This window comes from Dipodomys spectabilis, unplaced genomic scaffold (assembly GCF_019054845.1).
Source record: "Dipodomys spectabilis isolate Male_0828 unplaced genomic scaffold, ASM1905484v1 ptg000002l, whole genome shotgun sequence".
NCBI lineage: Eukaryota > Metazoa > Chordata > Mammalia > Rodentia > Heteromyidae > Dipodomys > Dipodomys spectabilis.
This window is the reverse complement of record NW_024870679.1, coordinates 20142963-20163878: the sequence shown is the minus strand read 5'-3', so window position 1 is coordinate 20163878 and position 20916 is coordinate 20142963. Positions and strand designations below refer to the sequence as shown.

At 34.7% G+C, this 20916-nt stretch overlaps 1 protein-coding gene across 1 annotated transcript in view; it reads right to left on the bottom strand.

Moving 5' to 3' along the window:
- Col24a1 (collagen type XXIV alpha 1 chain) overlaps positions 1–20916 on the bottom strand; it is a 305980-nt gene that overhangs the window by 98571 nt on the left and 186493 nt on the right. Inside the window, exons 29-33 of the mRNA XM_042685239.1 lie at positions 15056–15109; positions 14756–14800; positions 14601–14645; positions 10080–10133; positions 4544–4597 (exon numbers count right to left, since the gene is read on the bottom strand). Coding sequence (XP_042541173.1) covers positions 4544–4597; positions 10080–10133; positions 14601–14645; positions 14756–14800; positions 15056–15109 — 252 coding nt within the window. The remainder of the gene's footprint in view (positions 1–4543; positions 4598–10079; positions 10134–14600; positions 14646–14755; positions 14801–15055; positions 15110–20916) is intronic.

Sequence of the window (20916 nt, the reverse complement as noted above, 5' to 3'; positions counted from 1 at the left end):
GTAAAATAAGGAAGAATAGAAAAGGGATTGATTTAATTTAGATAGTTTTGTATTTGAGATGTTTGTGGGCTTTCTGGCTGGGTATCTGGAAAGGCAACAATAAATCAGTAACTTGTATAAGAGGTAAAGGTAAGAATGGAATAGAGATGTCAAAATAATGTTAGTAAACTATCAAGATTGACAAGTGCTACTGAGAAGGCGGAGTGGAGAACCAAGTGTGAGTAACTTCATAGGAGGCAGGATGAAACAGTTGAATGCTAATGTTAACAACAGAAAAGGGTTCCTAATTTATAATGATAACAAATACATTTTATATACAAAATAGGGTCACTTTAAAATTATTTCTATAAAGGATACAGCATCATAGCATGCAAAGCTATCAAGTCAACTCTGAATGAGTGGAGGGAAAGCTTTTTTCGTCTGTCATTTCAAATAAAGAACTGCTGGAACAGAACTTTGTATGTCTAAAACTAGGTTCTGCTAGTCATGGTGGTATACACCTGTGATTTCAGTACTTGGTACATGGAAGCAGAAGCATGCAAATTCCACATGAGCCTGAGCTACATGGTAAGATACTGTCTCACAACAACTAAGGGCTGGAACCCAGAATTAGTACATGGAAAGGAAAAAAAAAATCATGGTAATAATTAATGAAATGAAGAAAAAAAAACAAAAATAAAGAATATTGAAACAGAATTGAGTTTTTGGGAAGATTAAACAAGTTTGACAGGCCTTTAGTCAGACTAACCAAAAGTAAGAGAGAGAAGATGCAAATCAATGAATTAGAGATGAAAAGGGTGATATTACAACTGGTAACACTGAATTTTGAGGATCACAAAGAAATGTTTTGAACATTTATAATCTAATGAATGAAAAAAATTAGAAGTCATAGATAAATTTCTAGACACATACAACATTTCAAATTTGAACCAAGATGATATAAACTACTTAAGCAGATAGAGATATAATAATCAATGAGATCAAAATAGTAATAGTCTTCTAAAGAAGAACAGTCCAGGATTAGATAGATTCATTGCAAAATACCAGGAGATTTTTTTGGGGTGTGTGTGGGGGGGGCTTGAACTCTGGGTGTGGGTGCTATGTTGTCCCTCAGCTCTTCAGCTCAACGCAACCACTTGAGCCACAGCACCACTTCCAGTTTTCTGGTGGTTATTTGGAGATAAGAGTCTCACAGAATTCCCTGCCCAGGATGGCTTTGAATCACAACCCTCAGATCTCAGCCTCCTGAGTAGGTAGGATTACAGGCGTGAGCCACCATTGCCCAGCTTACAATGAGATTTTTAAACTAATGCCATTGTTCCTCAAACTATTCCACAAAATAAATGTCCATTTTTATAAAGCCAGTGTTATCCTCATAACAAAACCAGACAAAAATAGACAGACAGACAGACAGACAGACAGACAGACAGACAGACAGACAGACAGACACACACACACACACACACACACACACACACACACACACACCCTATAGGCCAATTTCCCTAATGAATATAGACATATGAATTTTTAATAAAATACTTGCAATTGAATTCTATAACACATTCTAAATACATAAACCATGATTTAATTCTAGAGCACAGAATTAGTCAACATATACAAAGTGCGATACATAAATAAATAATGCAATCAATAAATGCAATATAGCACATTAATAGCATCAGGGAAAAGATCCCACACGATCATCTCAGTAAATACCAAAAACTATGTGATATAATTCAACATTCTTTCATTATAAAATCTGTAGAGAATCTAGGAAGAGATAAATATAACCTCAAAGTAATATAATAAAAATATAATGAACCTGTAGCTGTAGGTGACCAAATATAAAAAAACTTTAAAACAAGTCGTTTAAATAAGGATACAGGTGGACCCGTTGCAACAATGAGAAAAAGTTGTTATGTGGAAAACGAATTTTACAACTTTGGTGGGGGAGGGGGCGGGGAGGATTGGGTGGGTAGGGGTGGGGAGGATGGGAAGGGATAGGAAGGGGAAACAAAGGAGGAGGCCACAATGCTTGATAAGAAATGTACTCATTATCTTGCCCATGTAATTGTAATCCCTCTGTACAGTATTGTCACAATAAAAAATAAATAAAAATTTAAAAAAACTTTAATGAAACATTCTCAAAAATCAGGAAAGAAGCTTAGGTGATCACTCCCTCCACACTTAAAATAGTGTATACATTCTTAGCCAGATCATTAAAGTAAGAGACAGAAGCAAAAAGAAGATGAATATGAACTGAAGAAATCAAAATATCCTTGCTTTCAGATGATACAATCTTTTATTTTAAAAAACCTAAAAGTTTTATTAGAAATATCTTGGATCTGATAAACACTTTCAGCAAAGAAGCAGGATACGAAAATCATAGAAGAACTAGTATCTTTCCTCCATACCAAAAGCAAACATGCTAAGAATGAAATCACCAACCTAATTCCATTCACAGAAGCCTCAAAAAAGAAAGAAAATAATTAACCTTGGAATTAACAGAGGTGGAAGACTTATACAAAGAAGAAAGAAGACAAAGAAGATACTAGAAGATGGAAAGACTTCCCATGTTCATGGATTAGCCGATTTAGTATTGTAGAAGCAAACCTAGCATCAAAAGGGATCAACAGATTCAATGTAACCCCCACCAAAATGTCAATGATATTCTTTGTAAAAAATAAAAAATAACAAATTCACATGGGAGCATAAAAGAACCCAAAGAACTGACATAATCTTGAGTAAAAACAGCAATACTGAGAAATATCACAACAGCGCACTTCAAATTATACTGCAGAGCCCAAATAATAAAAACTGCTTGTTACTAGAACAAAAACAGACATAAAGTAATAGAGTGTGAAACAGATCCATACAACTAGTCCTCTGATTTTCACAAGGGTGCCAAAAAACTTGCATAAATGATGAGAAACTTGGTAACTTGATAACTATTTGTGTATGCAGATAACTAAATGCAGAACACTGAAACTAGATTTATCTTGTACAAACATCAATTCAAAATGAAGGTCTTAATATAAGTTCTGAAACTACTATAAGAGAACATTTCTAGATACAGGCATAGGCAACAATTTTCTGAACAGGACTTCAATAGCTCACAGAGATGAGCAAGAATCAACAAGTGGAAGTACATTAAAGTAAGAAAATGCACTGTAAATGAAACAATTACAAGGGTGAGGAGACAGAGCAGAGCATGGGAAAGAACCTTGCCACTTATTCACCTGATATGAATATCTAGAATACATAAAGAACTCAAATGAAACACTAAAAGAATAAATGTATCAATTTCTAATTGGGGGAATGGAAGGGAAATAACAAAATGCTGAGGCAAGGATACAGGCTGACCCACTGTGTTAAAAATGAACTTTACAAATTGGTGGGGGAGGAGAAGTTGGGGGAGAGGTGGGGAGAGAAGGGATGGCTGGGGATAAACAATGGAAGGAGTAACAATGCTCAAGAGGAAATGTACACATTATCTTACTAATGTAAATGTAACCTCTGCACAATATCTTCACAGTAAAAAAATTTTTAAAAAGAATAGAAGAAAACAAGAATAAACTTATCAAATGAATAAGTACACAAACTGAATAGACAGTTCTCAAAAGATGTACAAAATGGCCAATAAGTACATGAAGAAATGTTCAGCATCATTAGTCATCAAAGAAATGCAGATCAAAATGACACTGAAATTCCATTTCCTCTCAGGCAGCTAGCCACCATCAAGAAAAGAACAGTAAATGTTGGAGAGAATGTGATAAAAAAAAGGAACTTTCACAAGATTGACAGGAATGTAAATTAGTCTGGCTAGTTATGAAATTGTTTTGGAGGTGCCGCAAATACACTAAAAACAGGACCACAATGTAAATGCTGTGGTTAATTATATGTCTATTGGAATCAAAGTTGGTACACAATAGAGATACCTGTACACCTGTGTTTATTGCTGTACATTTCATAACAGCCAAATTATGGAATAGCCTAGGTGTCTAACAATGAATGAATGCCTAAAAGTTATGGAATATCATTTAATCACAAGGAAGAATGAAAGTAACTCATTTACAGCAAAATGGGTGGAACTGAAAATCATCTTAATGTTAAACAAAATAAGGCAGATTCAAAAACACAAATATAGCATATTTTCTCTCATTTTCAGAATTTATACCTGAAAACAAGCAGCAAACAGACAGATAGACATTGACATGAATATACAAGATGGACTATTTGGGGTACAGGATGAAACTCATGATTATGAAATGAAAACAATATTCACTAGGGTTGGAGATATGGCTTTATGGCAGAGCACTTGCCTAGCATGTGCAGGGCCCTGGGTTTGAGCCCTACCATGGCAAAATATAAAGAAAAATTAGATTCTTACAAAATCACTTCTGCTCTTTGGGACTTATTTTGTAAATACGGAAGGAAATACATTGAGAGTATTCTTTATGTTATATACTTGATAAAATTAACTTTATTTTACAGTCTACAAAAGTATTATCAAGGAATATAAAAAACTACAAAAAATCACCTCAACACCGGTTTCTCCAGGAGGTCCAGCATCGCCTTTCGGTCCTCGTGATCCCTATATTCAAATAGAATTAAAACATGAGAATCAAAATTTGCCTGATATTAATAAACTTAGCTATCTAAAGAGGGAATTCATAATATGACATAAAATAATACATAATAAATTAGCAATATATTTCCTTATTTTCTGTATAAACAAAATGGTTACTCTCTCTATAAACAAAGTATGTCTTTAGTTGATCCATTTGTATTTTCTTTACTTTTATTTATTTAATTAATTAATTTATTTTTGTCAATCATGGGGCTTGACTGTTCTGGGCACTGTTCTTTTATGAATGCTGTTAAACTATGCTTGGATTCAAAAGTAAAGAAAAAGTGGTCCATTGATTCATTTATCTCTTAATTCACTCATTTACTAAAGAAAGATTACGTAGCACCTAACAAATATCAAATACTATGCTAAAGACACAGTATTATCTAATTTAATGGGTATGCTAATCATACATGTAACTATTATTTCTGGCAAATGTGAGACAAATGAAACATTTTAAAGGAATAAACGATACCTTTTCTTTCTCTATAGTTTTGCTTTTCCCAAAATGTGTAATTGGAATCGTGCAGCATATATCCTTTTATATTAGCTTCTATCACTCAGAAAACATGGACTTACTGTCATTTTATATTTTATTTTTGTTTTGCAACTCATTCTTTGTATTGCTGAATGATATTCCAATGTATGCATATACTATAGTTTATTTACTTGTTGCAGTACATTGTCTTAGTCTCTTCAGTCTGATGAAGGGACATAGCTCTATGAACTGGCAATTTTTAAACAACAGAAATTTATTTCTCACTGCTTTGGAGTTTGGCAAGTCCCAAACTGAAGCTCAACAGATTCAGTGTCTGATACAACTACATTTTCTGGATCAAAGATGGTTCATTCTAGCTGTGGCCTCACATTGTAGAAGATGTAAACTAGGTCTCTTGAATTTTAATATATGCATTATTTCTCTCAGGGTGTGTAGTTCAATCCTGTAATCCCAGCTGGTAAGGACGTGGAGATTGGTAGGATTGTGGTTTGAGGACAGCTCAGGCAAAAAGTTAGAAGACTCAACCAACAAACTGGGCATGGAGGTGTACATCTGTAATCCCAGTTACATAGGACAAATAGGTAGGAGGATCTTGATCTGAGACCTTGAGTGAAAGAGTTAAGCAACAACATGAAGCCCTGAATTCAAGGCTGTTCTGGTACAAAAATATTATTAGTTACTGACTTCATATGCTCAGTCAATATAGTCCTATTCATATAGCCGATGCCTTTTAATGGAAATTTTGGTAGATATTTCTTTCAAGGAATTGGGGTATTTCATCTAAAATATCAAGCTTGTGGACATAAGAATTCTTATAATACTCATTTTTGATTATCCTTGAATTTTCTCTAGGGTTAATACTACTGTCTTCTCTCTCCTTTTTGATTATTAGTAAATCATGTCTTACTTATTTTTCTTATTCTGCTTAGGGTTTGAACATTTTTATTGAACTAGTTTCCTAGGTCCTAGTTGTTAGTTTCCAAATTAATAATCTATCTTAGATTACTGCTTTGAGATCTTTATTTTTCCTAATAATTTTCATTAAATATAATCATTTTCCTTCTATGTGCTGTTAGTGATGCATCTCACAAATTTTGATATGTTGCATTTCCATTTTGTTCAAAATATTTTAAAATTTCTCCCGAGACATCTCTTTTGACCAGTGTGCTGTTTAGAAATGTACTGTGTTACTTCCTGAAAACTTGGGATTTTTCAGTCATGTTTCTGTTACTGACTTTTATTTTCCCTTGTGGTCTGAGAGTATTTGTAGTATTGTTTGTTCTTTTAGATTTATTACAATGTATTGTATAGCCTAGAATGTGATCTATCTTGGTAAGTGTTTCATGTGAGCTTGAAAAGAATGTGTTTTCTGCTGAAAGTTTATGTATTTATTTTACTTTTGCTATCCACAGAAATTTTTCATCTATACTTTAATTTCCACTATAGTTATAATAGACCTTTCCCCATACCCACTTTCTGATACCACTAAAAGCACAGGCTAAAAGGAACCACAAAGGGCATAGTAGATCTTGAAGAGGACACAGATGAATGAGCTCTAAATAAGATACTAGGAGAAGCTGGGTGCTGGTGGCTCACGCTTGTAATCCTAGCTACTCAGGAGGCTGAGATCTGAGGATCGTGGTTCAAAGCCAGCCTGGGCAAGAAAAGTTCATGAGACTCTTATCTCCAATAAACCACCCAGAAAACAGGAAGTGGTGCTGTGGCTCAAGTGGTAGAGCACTAGCCTTGAGCTGAAGAGCTGAGGGACAGCACCCAGGCCCAGAGTTCAAGCCCTGAAACCGACCAAAAAAAAAAAAAGATAGTAGGAGATACTGTGCTTGCCCTGGTCTCAGGTCAGCCTAAGTTTACTTGGGCTTGACAGCAGGTCCTTCTGCTTAGTTTACCAATTGAAAGATGTTCCTCTCTGCTCTTCACAGCAGCAGAAGGAAGAAGCAATGCTTAGGTGAATGTGAACCCATAAATAGCACGTTTAAAACAATTGGTCAAAATGAAGACTGGCTGTTACATAGTCACTGACTCAGAACAAATGTCAGACTACAGAAGAAGTTCACTTTGAGTTTGCAGTCTTGTCCCAGCACTTACCAGTCAATGCCCTACACAAGTCATACTTCCTTTTCTCTGCGAATCGAATAGCTTCCACCATCTTTTATTTGGATCATTGGCTCCTTCTACTTTGTAGTTTGAGTGATATTTACAAAGCAATAATTTGATCATTGCTTCACCTCTCTGATGACATCCATTTATTCTAATAAAAAAACCTGCAAGTCCTTGGGAAGAGGTCACATGAAGCTGTGTGTTTGTCACCTGACACTCTTTCCATTCTCATTTTACATTTACTGAGCCCTAGCCATGCTGGTTATGTGTCCAGTCAGCCTTCAGGTAAATATGTTGTGCTTTCTCCTACCTAATGACTTTTCTCTGGCATGACCATTCCTCTTCTTGGCCCAAATGACTATTATGTATCTTTCAGATCACATCTTTCTTATGCTCACTGGAAGCTTCTCCTAAGACTATGACTTTCCTCTAGACTATGATGGTTTATTTCTTAGAGACTTTCTTAGATCAGAATTCTTCAACAGGCTCCTTCTGTATTGGCCCTACATCTATGCATTCAACCAGTTACAGACAAAAATATTTTTTAAAATGTGTCTATAGTAAATATGCAAAGGCACTTTCTTGGAATTATTCCATAAACAATATACCCTATTTACATAGCAGTTACATTACTATGTAACTGCTATACATAATACGAGATAATTTAAAGTATATCATAATACAGGTGTGAATTATAAGAACATAATGTACCTTATTATGGGATTGGCTTGAGGATCCACAGTTGTTAGTGTTTGAAGGAGATATCAATGGCAATGGTTTATAGTTTTATTTTAGTTTGTAAATCTCCATTTATATCTCGGATTGCTTAAATATGTTTTTCTATTACCAGTATGAAAATTCTGTGTTAACCACTATGTACCTAGTGCAGACTCTTAATAAATATTTATTGACTGCCTGAATAGACAAGTGGTCCCCTATTCAAATAGAAATGCTTACAAATAATAAGGAAGTCAGTTTTAAAATTTTCCTATATTATAGTACTTGTTTTATTATATTAAAATTTAGATGTGTTCCAACAATTTTTTAGTGTGTTCTTCAATTTACTCCTGTTTCTCCTCTTCTTTCCTTTCTCTTTCTTTTATTTAAAAAAATGATTTTTGGTTTGAAGTCAGGGCTTTTCACTTACAAAGTACTGTATCACTTGAGTCTGGACCCTAAGCTTTAGTTATCTTTCAGGTAGAGTCTTGCACTTTCTACTTTGTGTGGTCTGATTTGTGATTCATGTTGTTAAACCTCCCATGGGTGGGATGACAGGTGTAACTACTATGTTAAGCTTTTTTTGGTGAGATGAAATCTCACTGAATTCTTGCCCATGCTGGCCTCAAACTATATTCCTCCCAATTTACACCTTGTGAGTAATTGGGATTACAGGTATGAGCCACAGTGCTCAGCAGCTCAGCAATTCTTTTCTGTGATTTAATCAGACAGTTCAAATTCCCGACACAATGGCTATTATATCCATTGATTTACATTTTATTTACTAGTCCCACAACCTTATGACCTGCATGTTGATTTGAGATTTAGTGAACAAGTCTTTCCTTGTAGAAATCCTAGGTAACATGCATGTACTACTGACGTAGCTTTACTGACAAATTTATCTCTACCTGGGTGTGTCTTCATTAAGATTCATCATTTTTTATTCCATTTCACCTCATGTCATGTTACATCTGGCTGAATGAGTACACTATAGGTAAATGACTTTTGTCAATTCAATTTAAATCACCGAGTGATTTAATATATCAGACATTGTGCCAGGAAAGGAGAGTATAAAGATCAAAGAGTTGGTCACAAGGAGTTTACAGACTCTTCCAGGGAAACAGATATTTAAGTAAACTATGCTAAAAAGACTTACATTATTTGAGGTCAAATAAATATTAGAACTGGGATGGCAGGTTAAGTCATACAAAATAGAAAGAAAACCAAAAAGGATTTACTTGTATAAAATCAATGTCAGTCATATCTTAGGGAAAAAAATTATATGTATTGTCAAAGCATTATGATTTGTTTGGAGACTTTATATCATAGGCTAAACACATAACAGGGAATCAATACAGTTTGGTAAGATTACTTTGTTAGAATATTCCACTTACTACTAACTAAATGAATTATACAAAGGTCACTTCTAAACCTTTGTGTCAACTGATGATAAAATCAAATCCATGGCATGAAAGACTGTACTGTATTGTAAATCTTAGGAGCACATTACAGCATCTTACATCTTACATGATTAATCAGAACCATGACCTCATTAACAATAAAGAATACATTGTAGGAAAGTAGATGCGACTAGATCTTTCCTTTTCACAAATCAATTTCCTTGGAGACTCTACAATTAAATGAAATGTGCAAAATAATGATGTAAAAGTTTTGGCATTGTTGATGTAATAGCATTTCTGTCATGTTTATACTTTTTGACCCATCAGATGTAGAGTTTGGCTTCTCTATATGATCGTTTAGTTTATAGTTAGCCTCATAAATGTGTGTGCAAGTGTGTGTGAATGTAATACTTATAAGAGCCAGACATTCAGAAAGAGAATTTCTGGGATTCAGTAAAAGTAGTCTTCATTGACAATAAAAATATGCTTTGCTTTAACATGTATGGAGAAACAGTATAAAATTAGACTGATGAAGCTAGAAAGGCATCACTATACATGACAAAAATGTTATCATTCTCTACATGATAGCAATGTAGCCATTCTACTTAATAACTTTACGTTGTCTATGACAAATAATGCTTTCTAAAATGTATGTCACAATACTGCAGAGCAATAGCAATGGAAAAAATTATAAATTGCACAAAGATAAACTTACTGGTTCTCCTGCAGGTCCCCTGTCTCCTGTATTGCCAGGGAGTCCCTGTAATCCCTGAATGAATGAATGAGAAACTTGTAGGACAAGTAGCGCTTAAAAATGCTTTCATTTTCTTACCTTAACTTCGTTTGGATTCTTCTTACATCTTTTTATATTCTTTGGTTGTTAAAAATATACATAAAAGGAAATCTACCCTTTAGCACTTTTAATTATACATTACTTTGGCATGAAACTTGTTCACATTGTTGAACAATGACTACTACCATTCATTTCCAGACCTTGTTCATCTTCTGAATGAAACTCGGTACCAGGTAAACACTAATTCTTCATCTCTGCTTCCCCTGTTTTCTTGTAACCATCCTGTTTTTGGTCACTGAACATGCTTCCTCTCATAAGTAGGATCATATAACACCTGTACTGTTAGGTCTAGATTATTTCACTTTGTAGAATGCCTTCAAGGTTCATCCTTGTGGTGGCACGGGTCCACATTTGCTTTCTTTTTAAAGCTGACTACTTTTCCATTTTATGTGTAATGCTACCTTTTGTCTGCCGGCCAGTAAACACTTGAGTTGATTCTACCTTTTCACTATTATGAATGAGTTGCTGGGAACACTGTATCTGAGTGTGAGTGTGCCTCCGCTCTGTTTTTGTTCATTCTTTTGGCTGTATACTTAAGTAGAATTGGTGGGCCGTCTGGCTCTTTTGATTGAAATTTCTTTACACAGAGAAATATAGGTGAGGAATATTCCATTTGTCCTGTTGATTATTGCACATTGTATATACATGTGTTGAAAAATGATACTCTACACCCTAAATATGTGTCAACTAAAATGCTTCAAAGATATTTCAAAAAGATATTCTTAGATAGGAAGAATCTTCTAAGTTATAATTAATACTTTGTTCAGTGTGGATCATTTAAAACATGGAAGTACATAAATGTATTGACTCCCATCTGGTTAAGGCAGCACTGTTTTCAGTAATAAAAATCATGTCTTCTTCATTCACTCCAGGATCCTACCTAAGGAACAGGATCAATATGAAAGGGCTCACTGTGCCCGATAGACTAAAACAACCAACCAACCAAAGTTTAGAACTTTGAGTAATGTCTGCCCAATTGTCCTTGTAGAGTGTTTTGGATATGATGGCAATTGATGTATTTTGTATTGCTAATGGTGCCTAAAAGTTGTCTTAAAAAAAGAAAAATTTGGAACCCAATAAAAATTATTTCTTAAGGCTTTCAGATGCTACTAATAATGTATCATTTTGTACAAGAATTAGTTACTGTGACTCAGTAATGATCAGAATAATAACCAGAATAAAGACTATTGTCATTATTTGAGGGCCTATGCCTATGTTAATGAACATATTATAACAAATATTGATATCACTATGACAGATATCTATTTTAAAGGTAGGAAAACAAAGGTTCACAGAACCCAATTAATTTCTACAAAGTTAAACAGCTACTAAGTAGCAGGATCAGTATTTTACCCCAACAAGTTTGTTTGCAATAAAATATAAGATACATTTACATCTAGGTGATCAATAATAGGGATAAATGTGGACTTTCCATCACAAATTCTGGGGACAAAGATAATAGCCTCTTTGTAGTTTTGAATTAAAATGCAACCAATAAAACCCAGAACCTTCCATCCAGTGAAAGCAGCCTTCAAGAGGAGATGAGAAATAAAGGCATATAAAATAAAGGCAATAAAAATAGGAGAATTCACCATTAGACAATTTCATTAAGAGAAATCTAAAGGAAGATCCAAGACTTCAGGAAAACAGCATTTAGAAATACAAATCTTGGGAGTAGAGGTATGGCTCCAAGTGGTAGGGTTTCAGTTTTGAGCAAAAAAGCCATGCAAGGGTATAAAGCCCTAAATTCAAGCCCCAGTTTTGTCAAAACAACAAAGCAAAACAAGAAAACCAGAACAAAAGATACTCTGAACTGAAGAATATCAGAAATACTTAAATAAAAAATCATCCTTTTCCATATATATTGTTCTAATATACATATTTCATCTATATTAAATAATATTTTGTTTATATTAGAGTAAAAACAAGTTTGCATGAGGGATTAATAATGTATGTAAATGTAATAAATAAAATAATGGTAGCATGAAATGCAAAGCATTGATAAATTGGTCTCTCTGGCTCCAAGTTTCTTATATATGCTCCATATTTAACACAAATATTTATTTTATGGTACTTACAGAAAAAAATTGCTGATCCCTGAAATAGAACAACTACTTACAATAATAGTGAAAAGTACAGCTAAAAATCAATAGATAAGATAGTTTTTTCAATTTTTAATGCTGACAAAAGGCGCTAAAGGTAGTAGCAAAAAAGACATAAAAAGAATAAAATACTAGACCCAAATCCAGTTATCAGTAATTTTAATAAATGAAAATGAGCCAAATGCTAGAATTAAAAGGCAGGGATGATCAGAATACAAAAGCAAGATACAAGTATAATAAATTCAAAATAAATATGTAGATATGTGTAAGCTGAAAAAAAAATAGCAAGTGCCAGAAGATTGGAGAAATTATATGAGCAATCAAAGTAGATTTCAAAAGAAACAGTGTCATTAAAAATAAAATATTTTCATGAAAAACATATTTTTGGATGCTAAAATGGTAAGATGATCAGAAAGACATAATGATCACAAAAATGAATAAAGTTATAATTTTGAAATATTCAAAGCACAATGTGAATTAAAGAGTAAAACAGAGCAGTACAAAAATCAGGATTTTTATATCCTAATATCATCAACTTATAGAATCAATAGATAAGATATCAATGATGTATGACCAGTTATAATTTTTATATGATTTGGGAAACCAAAAGTATTGATTCAGACTTTATAAGTTTGATCGCCCATTGTTTCATGTCTGAAAGATAAGGAAAATCTCTAAGGTTTTTTTTAAAACTTGTGTTTTGCTTTCTTAAGATCTCTCTCAGTTCAGTTAAAGAGACATTGTAGGCATAGAGGTAAGTAAACCTCAATAACTATTATAATCTCATTATTTAATGCCCAACCCATGTCATCTATAAGAGAATTTTACTCTTTCAGCAGTCTAGGAGACTTATTTGCTATGAGATAAAATTAAGAAATGACTCTAGAATCTTTTATTAGAATGAGGAAGGCAAACATTAAATATTACATTTCTCTAGGCTTAAAAGAAAAGTTAATGGTGTGGAAATGGTTAAGTGACTTTATTTCTGTGGGCCTCACTTTTCTTAAATGCAAAGAATGAACTTGAGTTCCCAATTTCTGCACTCACTGTAACATGCTTGCATTAAATAATCAGAATCCACAGGAACAATGTTGACACTGAAATAATAATAATAAAACCCAGATGACAAAGCCTAAGACCCAAGGATGTATCTCTGGAATGATTTCAGTTAGCAATATAATGTCGATCATTAGTGCTTGACTTGCCCAGTCTCTTTTCCCTCTAATCTGTTAGGTCTCTGGTGGTTTAGGTTTGACCAATGTTAAATGTAATGCTATTGTGGTAAATGACAGGCAGGGGGCAGCAGATTTAAATAGGAACAAGCAAATACTGTGACATTAGTGACATTACTACAACAGAAGATTTTATTCTATCCTTTTCTAGCTCCTCAGCTGCAATCTATTTTCACTGTTATATGTTTCTATTACTTTAAACTAGCTGAACAAATATGTATGCCACATCAAAGTGTTATAAAAATTATGATTCAGAATGAAAGTGATTAAAATACTCATTTAAATATATACTTTTATGTAATGTTATACATGGTGTATATGCTTTTATATGCATGTGTGCGCCCTTTTATTTAACACTTTCCTCTACTACTTCGTGATTATAATCACAGAACTTTTTATATCTAAGTGACAAAATGCATACTTCTAGTAAGATATTCAAAATTAGGAAAATATCTAGCATTGTAAAATACTTAAAGCTTTGGAGCAGTATAATGAGAAAGTATGCCACACTTGGCTCCACATACCAAAGATCCAAAAAGTATTCCTGGTGAGCTAAAAAGAAACTATCAAGAGACCTCAAAGAAGTTTCTTATATTGGTTTTATTATGTTCCATTACATTTATGACACAATTTTATTTCAAAATGGGTTCATAGAAAACCTATTTTATCATCACTAGAATGAAATAAAAGTACCAGTTATCAACACCAGCCTATCCTAGAGTGGGTAAGTATCTTAAATAGTAACTTAATTTAGCTATTTAAAAAATAAAATTGAGTTTGCTGTCAGTAAAATAGTAACTTAATAAATTACAGTGAAAGAAAAGGATTTGTATTCTCTTAGTCCAACAGATTGAATGCCAAATAATAGTTATGTTAGAGATGAAAGATGTTTACTTCATAATTTATATGTATACACCAACCTATCACATTACATAGTACAAATAAATATAACTTTCATTAGTCAGAAAATTCTCAAAGCATTGCATTAGTATCCCCAACTCCAAAGCAAATAAAAATTGTTTATACCTTGATTACTTTTTAATACTTACTGGCTTCCCTTGAACTCCTGTCTCTCCAGGGTGTCCAGTCTTACCCTATAGAAGAAAAAATATGCTTAGGTCAAGTGGCCCCTACCAAAATAAGAGGAGAAAGAATCAAGAAAATAGATATTTACAATGTTCAAGTGAAATGTTTTACTACTTACAATAAGACCAGGAGGCCCTCGTTTCCCTTGATTTCCTTTCTCACCCTAACAAAATATCAATACCAGATGAATTAGTTAAGAATTTGATGTATTGTCTTACACATGTTAGTATACAGAAAAAAAAATTTGTCAAGGACATAGCTCAGTATTTTAAAATTCAAACTTACACCAGATAAACATTTAGAATTCTATTTTGGCAAGGCATGTATCTTTTTTGGACATACCATTTTTTTAAGGTAGGAAGCATGGACTCAATAACATATAACTAACTGCATGTGAAACAAGGAAATTAGTGATTACCTGGGCACCTTGTGTACCTTGTTCCCCTGGGGAACCATCTGGTCCTCTTGGTCCCTAGAGATGAAAAAAATATATCCTGATGTTAACTTGAAATGCTCCCCTTCCTTTATTTCCTTTATGCTGCTATGTGTCTTTATAGACAAATACACTGTGCTGTTTTGAAATTAACAAACCTCTGCTTGTTTCATGCCCTCAACACAGAAAAGAATACAACTGCAGTGTATATGGTTGAACCTTTTCTATGGGAAAATCAAGCCCATGGGATATTTTCTTGTTTTCTCTTTTTCCTCTTATTTATCTCTCTCTCCCTCTCTATCTCTTTGTCTCTCTCCCCTTCTTCTCCCTCCCCTCTTTCTCCCCACTCGCCTCTCTCTATGATTATACTATGATTATACTGAGTCTTTAACTCAGGGCCTGAGCTTTTTTGCTCATGGCTAGGGCTCTACCACTTGAGCCACAGTTCCACTTCTACCTTTTTAGTGGTTGATAAGACATAAAAGTCTCATGAATTTTCCTGTCTAGCTTTGAGCTACATCAGATCTCAGCCTCCTGAGTAGCTAAGATTACAGGCATGAGCCAGCCACTGGTGCCTGGCTCAGACCCATGTTTTGAAGATACTATACCAAGTAGTGAACCAAATGACAATAGAAAAAAGCCATCACAGTTGTTGAGGGGTCTGTAACATAAGTTTAGTATATGAGTATTTTATCCTCTTTATCATGTACTAGGATTCATTCTTTAAACATAATTTTATTGTTATTATTAAGGTGCTGTGCAGTAGGGTTGTCATTTTCATGTCAGTCAGTGAGTCTATTCCTTTTGGGGGGACAATGTCATCCCTTATATTGTTTTTCCTCAGTTTCCCCCTCCCATCTTTGCACACAAATCACATAGATCATTTCTCACATAGGGTAAACTGAAGTGCATGACTGCATGTGTTCATCTTTCCCTTTTCTGCCCCCACTTATCACCCCTAAAAGAAAAAGTCCAAAACAGAAACAAGTACCACCACCACCACCACCAACAACAGCAACAATAACAGAAAAAACCCATGTTTCCATTTCTTGGAGCTCATTTCGATAAATAGTATTTCAAATGCTTAGCAAGTTACTCCTTTGAGTCCCTCCTCTAAGGATTTAGGATTCATTCTTGAAACAACTCTAAATTAATTGAAAAGTCTCTTTGTCTACATAGCCATGTTTTTTACACTTGAAATGGTGCTTTTCTCTCATGGTGTTAAAAAATGAATAATGCTGTGCATTTGCTGAACTATGGCAGGGGCCCAGAAAAGGGACAAGCAAGGCTGTTGTCAATATTCATGTAAAGTTAAAACACTTCAATATTTGTTCAAGAGTTTATCATAGATAAACGTGAGTCATAAATTTTCCTGTCTAAAATGATAACTTTTCTTGGAAGATCTTGAAGTCCCTTTTGAGGAATTTAATCCAGCCTGTAACTAAACTATAGTTGTGTATCTTTGTAACACTTAATACTATTTTTCCTTGGAGAAGCTTTCTCTTCTGAAAGTTAAAGAATAGCAAGGTAAAGTATACAAGTGAAGGGAACATAGGGAGACACAAGAATGTCAAAGAGCAAGAGGAGATTCCAAAGAAGAAGATGACCTTGGCATGCTTGCAATGGGAAAGATGTCAATCTGGCTAAAATGTAATATATATACATGTGAAATACCATGGTGAAAATCCTTTCTACAATGACTATACATTAAAAACTAAAGAAAAAAAGAATGGTAGGAAAGGAAAACAGTTTCTACTGGGGGTCAGAAACTAAAAGGAGTGGAGAGGCTAACAGAGAATGAATGAGGGTGAATGTGGTTGAAATACTTTATACGCTTATATATAAATAGGATAATGGAATTGTTTTAAGAAGGAAAAGGGGGAGATGAGAATGATGAAGGGGTGAGTCTGAGTGAAGTCCTTTGCATGCATGTATGGGAATATCAGAATGAAAAACTGTCCTCACAATGAAAAAATACCTGATAATAAACTTTTCTTTGAAAACATGAATGGCTGTGCCAGGTGCTGGGGGGGCTCATGCTTCTAATCCTAGCTACTCAGGAGGATGAGATCTGAGGATCATAAAGACAGCCTGGGCAAGAAAGTCTGTGAGACTCTTATCTCCAATTAATTATCCCAAAAGCTAAAAGTGGAGCTGTGGCCCAAGTGGTAGAATGCTTAAGTGGCCTTGAGCAAAAGAGCTCAGAGCTCAGAGATAAAAGCACAAGCCCTGAGTTGAAGCCACAGGACTGGCATAAACACAGGAACAAAAACAGAAGTTCTATTTGTATCGGTTAGAAAATGGGAACGGGAAGGTGGCTCAGTGGTAGAGTATTTGCCTTGCATGCACGAGGCCCTGGGTTTGATTCCTCAGTACCACAGAAGCAGAAAAAGCCAGAAGTGGCACTATGGCTTAAGTGGTAGAGCGCTAGCCTTGAGCTGAAGAGCTGAGGGACAGTGCCCAGGCCCAGAGTTCAGGCCTCACAACCGACAAAAATAAAAAAAAGGAAACAGGAATCACAGGTCATTTCTATACAGGAATATGTAAATCACCTGATGATGCTTCAGCAGCATCTTTTGTTTTTTTTTTTTTGGTTTTTTGTTTTTGTTTTTGTTAGTCATGGAGCTTGAACTCAGGGTTTGGGAGTTATCCCTACACTTTTGCGCATAAGACTACTGCTCTTTGAACCACAGATCCATATCTTGTTTTCTGGTATTTAATTGGAGATAAGGGTTTCACGGACTTTCCTACCTGGGCTGGCTGTGAACCATGATCCTCAGATCTCAGCCTCCTGAGTAACTAGGATTACAATTGTGAGCCACTAATGTCCACCAAAGCACCATCTTTTATATCTTTTCTAAGATAAGCTTTCATTTAGCTTTTATATTTTTATGAGCTGCTTACTATAACAGAGCTCTACCTGCATATTCTTAGGGTAACTATGACACTTAATCCTCTTCTTGGGCACATTATGGACTTGAAGAGAACATTCACACTCCATGAAAATCCAGAGTTCTACTAGTCCTATTTAAGTGCAAGTCATACCTCCAATTACAATTTCTCCATCTGTAATCATCTGTACTCCATAATCTGTCCCTTACTTGCTTTATTTTACCATAAAAGACTGCAAAACTAACTCTTAATGTGCAACACATTTAAGATCAAGTTTAGAAGCACAGCTTTAACTTCACAGGTCATTAATTAACAAAATGTGTTATTCATTCAACAAATCTTTACTAAGGGCCTACTACAAGCTGGATATTGTTTTAGGTGCAGAGGACAAAGAAGAAAGAAGGAAAAAATCCCTGAATTCATAAACAAGCCAATAGAAGAATGACAAGTGAATAGATCCTGAGATCAAAGCATATTTGAGCTTTTCAATGACTGAGTAACCGAAGATGAAATTAGTGACTAAAGGATGCCTGTACATTTTTAAGTGCGAAGATTCTTCACACTTTGTTCCCCTCATCTTAAAATTTCAACAGCCTTACAAACTGTAAATAATGCCACTATTGAAGAACCTCCATCTTGGCTGAGTGCAGATGAAATCTTACTTCTACCATGCTTTGTAAGACATTCATCAAAGAATTAATATCCACAATATATAGCTCCAAAAATTGAACAACAAAAGAAGTAGAATCTATCTAATTGATAAATTGGCAATGGAGTGGAAGAGGCTGGTCCAAATGCTGAAGACATAGATGGAACAAATAATTAGAAATGTGAAGTTTGTTTGGAGTGGAGAGGGAGGAGTGGTAGAAGAATAAGAATTTATTTCTAGAACATGATGAAATGGCTATTCACAAGACTGGTAAAAGAAATTGTTCTAGGTTTAAGTGGTAGCAGCCACAAGGTAAAGTGCCATCTGACATATAGCTGTAAATTTATAATTTAAATAATTGGCCAGATGCTGATAGCTCAAGCCTTTAGTCCTAGCTACTCAGGAGGCTGAGATCTGAGGATCACGGGTCAAAGACAGCACAGACAGGAAAGTTCGTGGCACTCTTATCTCCAGCTAACCACCAGAAAACTAGAAGTTGTGCTGTGGCTCTGTGCAGAATGTTAGCCTTGAGTAAAAAGAACTCAGGGACAGCTCCCAGGCGCTAAGTTCACACCCCACAACCAACAAACTATAGAACAAAATTTATTTGGTCTAAAAATTGCAAAGATATTTCACTTTTCTGAATAAAATCAGATTTATTGACTACCTAGATATTAAGTAGAAAAGACTGCCTTCAGCTGGAAGAAAGTTTCATAATTAAATGCCAGTTTCTTATGACATATACATCTCCTATTGCCAATGCTGAATTATTCCAAATCCCACTTTTTTAAATCAGCCATGAGGCTTGAACTCTAGGTCTGAGCACTGTCCCTCAGCTCTTCAGCTCAAAGTGAGCACTCTACCATTTGAACCACACACCACTTTCAGTTTTCTGGTGGTTTATTGAGATAAGAGTTTCACAGCCTTTCCTGTGTAGGCTGGCTTTCAACCATGATCCTCAGATTTCAGCCTCCTGAGTAGCTAGGATTAAAGGCATGAGCCATCAGTGCCTGGCTCAAATCACACTTTTTTTAAAATGAAGAAACTAAAATCTGTGATTAAGTTTCCTTACTTAAAATGTCTGAAGTGTGAATAATTGTACTTCATTATACTTATAACATTTTTTCAAAGTTTAAAAAGGAATAAATGTTAATTTATTTAGGAAGTGAATGCAGGTTATACCTGGAATTCAGCAGACATCTACAACTGAGTATTAAATATTCATAGTAAATTGATGATTGCTATCATTAAAAAGGTGTCTGTAAAATTAGCCACTCGCTTTGTTTTGTATTAAAATACTTTGTATGGTTGCATGTTAAAAATACTTTTACCTTGCTGTTACTATTATTAGATGTGTATTTGTGTGTGAGAGTGGGATCTGGGTGAGGAGAGATAGACAGAGAGAGACAGAGGCAGAGAGAGTTAGTTGCTAGAGATGTAACCAGGGTCTTGATTATGTTAAGTAGGCTCTCCTCAATCGTGGACCTTGAGCCTGAGTGCTGTTATGAGTTGTTTTTTGTTTTTGCTGACGGCTACCTCACTACCACTTGAGTCACAGCTCTGCTTCTGGAGTTTTGGTGGTTAATGGGAGATAAGAGTCTCACAGAATTTTCTGCCTAGACCTATCTTTGAGTTGTAGCCCTCAGATCTCAGCCTAGAATTACAAGTTGTAAGCCACTGGTGCTGAGCAAAGAAGACTTTTAAGCGTCTTGAAGAAGAATTTTCAGGAATAATTTTGTTTAAGACTTTTATGAGAACAGTAGGCCCATTTTTTATTTCTGTAATAAACTATAATGAGCTAAGTATCTGAATGAAAGGAACAGCTGTATGCACTGAACAAATGTCTTCGTGACTTGGAGTCAATATGTTTATATTTCTTTTAAGCCACATCTGTCTATCTTGTATGACCCTTCTATTAATTTTAAATCACTCACATGCCTGATTAATGATGCCTAACAATCTCTCCTGGCTCTTGATTTAAACAGCTGGAACCAAATGTTTCATGAAACAAAAACTAACATTATCAGTAACTTTGGGGAAAATATTCTTGTTCTAAACTTATTTCCAGGGAAGAAATCACCAGAGGAACTCTCCCTATCACTTGGAATGCTCTAGAGCCTATGTACCACTGAATCTAAATACAAATACTACTGATGGCTGTCTTACTCCAATGGTAAGATTTCCTTGAAGGCTAAGTATATGTATAATCATATACATTTTTCTTCTCTCAGGAAACTTTAAAACCTTACGTATTTCTAGGGTAGCTATTCTAATCTCCCTCATCAAATTTAGCTCAAATGGCACA